This window comes from Alexandromys fortis, unplaced genomic scaffold (genome assembly GCF_014885135.2).
Source record: "Alexandromys fortis isolate MF-2015 unplaced genomic scaffold, M_Fortis_MF-2015_v1.1 scaffold_22, whole genome shotgun sequence".
NCBI lineage: Eukaryota > Metazoa > Chordata > Mammalia > Rodentia > Cricetidae > Alexandromys > Alexandromys fortis.
Window position 1 is genome coordinate 11,955,610 of NW_026067900.1, and position 2,683 is coordinate 11,958,292.

At 41.7% G+C, this 2,683-nt stretch overlaps 1 protein-coding gene across 1 annotated transcript in view; it reads left to right on the forward strand.

The window, feature by feature from the left end:
- The window catches only part of Mto1 (mitochondrial tRNA translation optimization 1), a 22,568-nt gene that overhangs the window by 9,586 nt on the left and 10,299 nt on the right, over positions 1–2,683 (forward strand). The window contains exons 8-9 of the mRNA XM_050124500.1: positions 1,014–1,218; positions 1,498–1,669. Of these exons, the coding sequence (XP_049980457.1) occupies positions 1,014–1,218; positions 1,498–1,669 (377 nt within the window). The remainder of the gene's footprint in view (positions 1–1,013; positions 1,219–1,497; positions 1,670–2,683) is intronic.

Sequence of the window (2,683 nt, forward strand, 5' to 3'; positions counted from 1 at the left end):
TAATATGTATATATTCCATACTTTCTTCATCCATTCTTCAATTGAAGGGCATCTAGGTTGTTTCCAGGTTCTGGCTATTACAAACAATGCTGCTATGAACATAGTTGAGCATATACTTTTGTTAAGGTCATGCTCAACTTCCTTAGCGATCAGGGAAATGCAAATCAAGACAACTTTAAGATACCATCTTACACCTGTCAGAATGGCTAAAATAAAAAACACCAATGATAGTCTTTGCTGGAGAGGTTGTGGAGAAAGGGGTACACTCATCCATTGTTGGTGGGAATGCAAACTTGTGCAACCACTTTGGAAAGCAGTGTGGCGATTTCTCAGGAAATTCGGGATCAACCTACCCCTGGACCCAGCAATACCACTCTTGGGAATATACCCAAGAGAGGCCTTACCATACAACAAAAGTATATGCTCTACTATGTTCATAGCAGCATTGTTTGTAATAGCCAGAACCTGGAAACAACCTAGATGCCCTTCAATGGAAGAATGGATGAAGAAAGTATGGAATATATACATATTAGGGTAAATTGTATCTTTTGTGTGTTTGTACATATAAAGAAGCTAGAGAAGTCTCACAAGTAGGTTTATAAAGATTATCCACCCCCAAACTCCCAATCCTCTGCAGAATGAATCCTACATTCTAACGCGTGTTCTGTTTCTGAATGTGGATCACATTTATGTTCCTGATGAGCCTGCTTTCTTCCTACTCTGTATGTTTGTTTTGATTTTTTGAGACAGGGTTTCTCTGTGTAGCCCTGGCTGTCCTGAAACTCAATTTGTAGACCAGGCTGGCCTCTAACTCAGATCCACCTGCCTCTGCTTCCAGAGTTCTAGGATTAAAGGTGTGCACTCCTGCTCACTGGCTCTTCCTTCCGTGTGTGTGTGTGTGTGTGTGTGTGTGTGTGTGTGTGTGTGTGTGTGTGTTGCCAGGTTGTATGCTAAATAGAATAGCTATTTGTTCAGTTCATAATGGCCTCTTAAACATTTCAGTCCTCTTATAGGGTGTGATAGCTGGAATCAACGCCAGTCTTCGGGTCAGTCGAAAACCGCCCTTTATTGTAAGTCGTACAGAAGGCTACATAGGAGTCTTAATTGATGACCTCACCACACTGGGCACCAGCGAACCATATCGCATGTTTACCAGCAGGGTAGAGTTCCGGTTGTCACTGCGTCCGGATAATGCTGACATGCGCCTCACGTTCCGAGGTAACTTTACCAAATCCTGTAAGGTATTGCACTGCTTTTTGGGGGTTTTTGTTGGTTTGTGTAGTTGTTCTGAGGCAGGATCTCTTACAGTATAGCTGTTCTACATCCTGCCTTGGGAAGGGGAAGTTGGGGTGAAGGGCTGTTGACAATGTCTCATGTGTAGCCATCTTTGAATTACTGTAGTCTCCCTCCCTTGCCTCTAAGTGCTCTTATAATGGGTGTGTGCAGCCACCCTGCATTCTGTTGTTCTTTAAAACCTTTTTCTTCTTCCTTACCTAGCCCATAAGGACGCTGGCTGTGTGTCCCCACAGCGATATGAAAGAGCTTCCTGGATGAAGTCGTCTTTAGAAGAAGGCATGTCTGTGTTGAAATCCATTGAGTTTTCAAGCTCCAAGTGGAAAAAGTTAATTCCACAAGCTCCTATAAGTATTAATAGAAGCCCTCCTGTCAGGTATGGTTTTCTTAGTTTTTACTGAAAAATGAGATTTCAGAGACACATCATATACAGGCCCCCTACCTACACATTTTAAATGAATACAACTTGCCTTAGCTCCTCGGCAACTTTAGTATAATTTATCTACTTATTCAGTATATATCAATATGTGAGCATGTTGACATTAATCTCAGCAGTTAGGAGGTGGAGATGGGAGCAGGGGTTTCAAATCAGTCTAAACTGGGCTCTGTAAGACCCTGTCTTCAAAAATAAATTTTAAAAGAAAAGTAAAATATGTATACCTGGGCTTATAATTTGTTTGTAGACTGCATGCTTAGCACGAGGGAGGCCTTAGATTCAGTCCCCAGAGTCTCTGCTCCCAAGTGCTTGGCTAAAAGCATGTATCACCATCGCTAGTGAAAATTTTTTCTTAATAAAATACATTCATGTATGATTATAAGTTATTTTTTACGTGTAGGTGTTTTGCCTACATGTATGTGCACCATATGCATGTCTGGTGCCCAGGGAACCAGAACAGGGCATCAGGTCCCATGAGCTAGAGTTACAGATGGTTATGGGCTGCCCTGTGGATTCTGGGAATCAAACCCAGCCCTCTGGAATAGCAGTCAGTGTTCTTAACCCCTGAGCCATCTCTTCAGTTCTTAACTTTGTGTATATGTATAATTTCTTTGTGGTGCCCATCTTTTGTTGTTCTTCCTCAATTTTAGAAGCTCCAAACCAAAAAATAGAAGGACCCATTTTCTTGGCTAGGTTCAAACCAATTAGAGTGGTCCCATCTAATACATGGTCTATGGTAAGGAAGATCATTTAATTAAAAAAAAAAATACATTGCTGGGTAGTGGTGGCGCATGCCTGTAATCCCAGCACTCAGGAGGCAGAGGTAGGCGGAACTCTATGAGTTCGAGGTCAGCCTGATCTACAGACTGACTTCCAGGACAGCCAAAGCTTCACAGAGATCCCTGTCTCGAAAAAAAAAAAAAAAAAAAAGAAAAAAGAAAAAAAAAAAAAAAA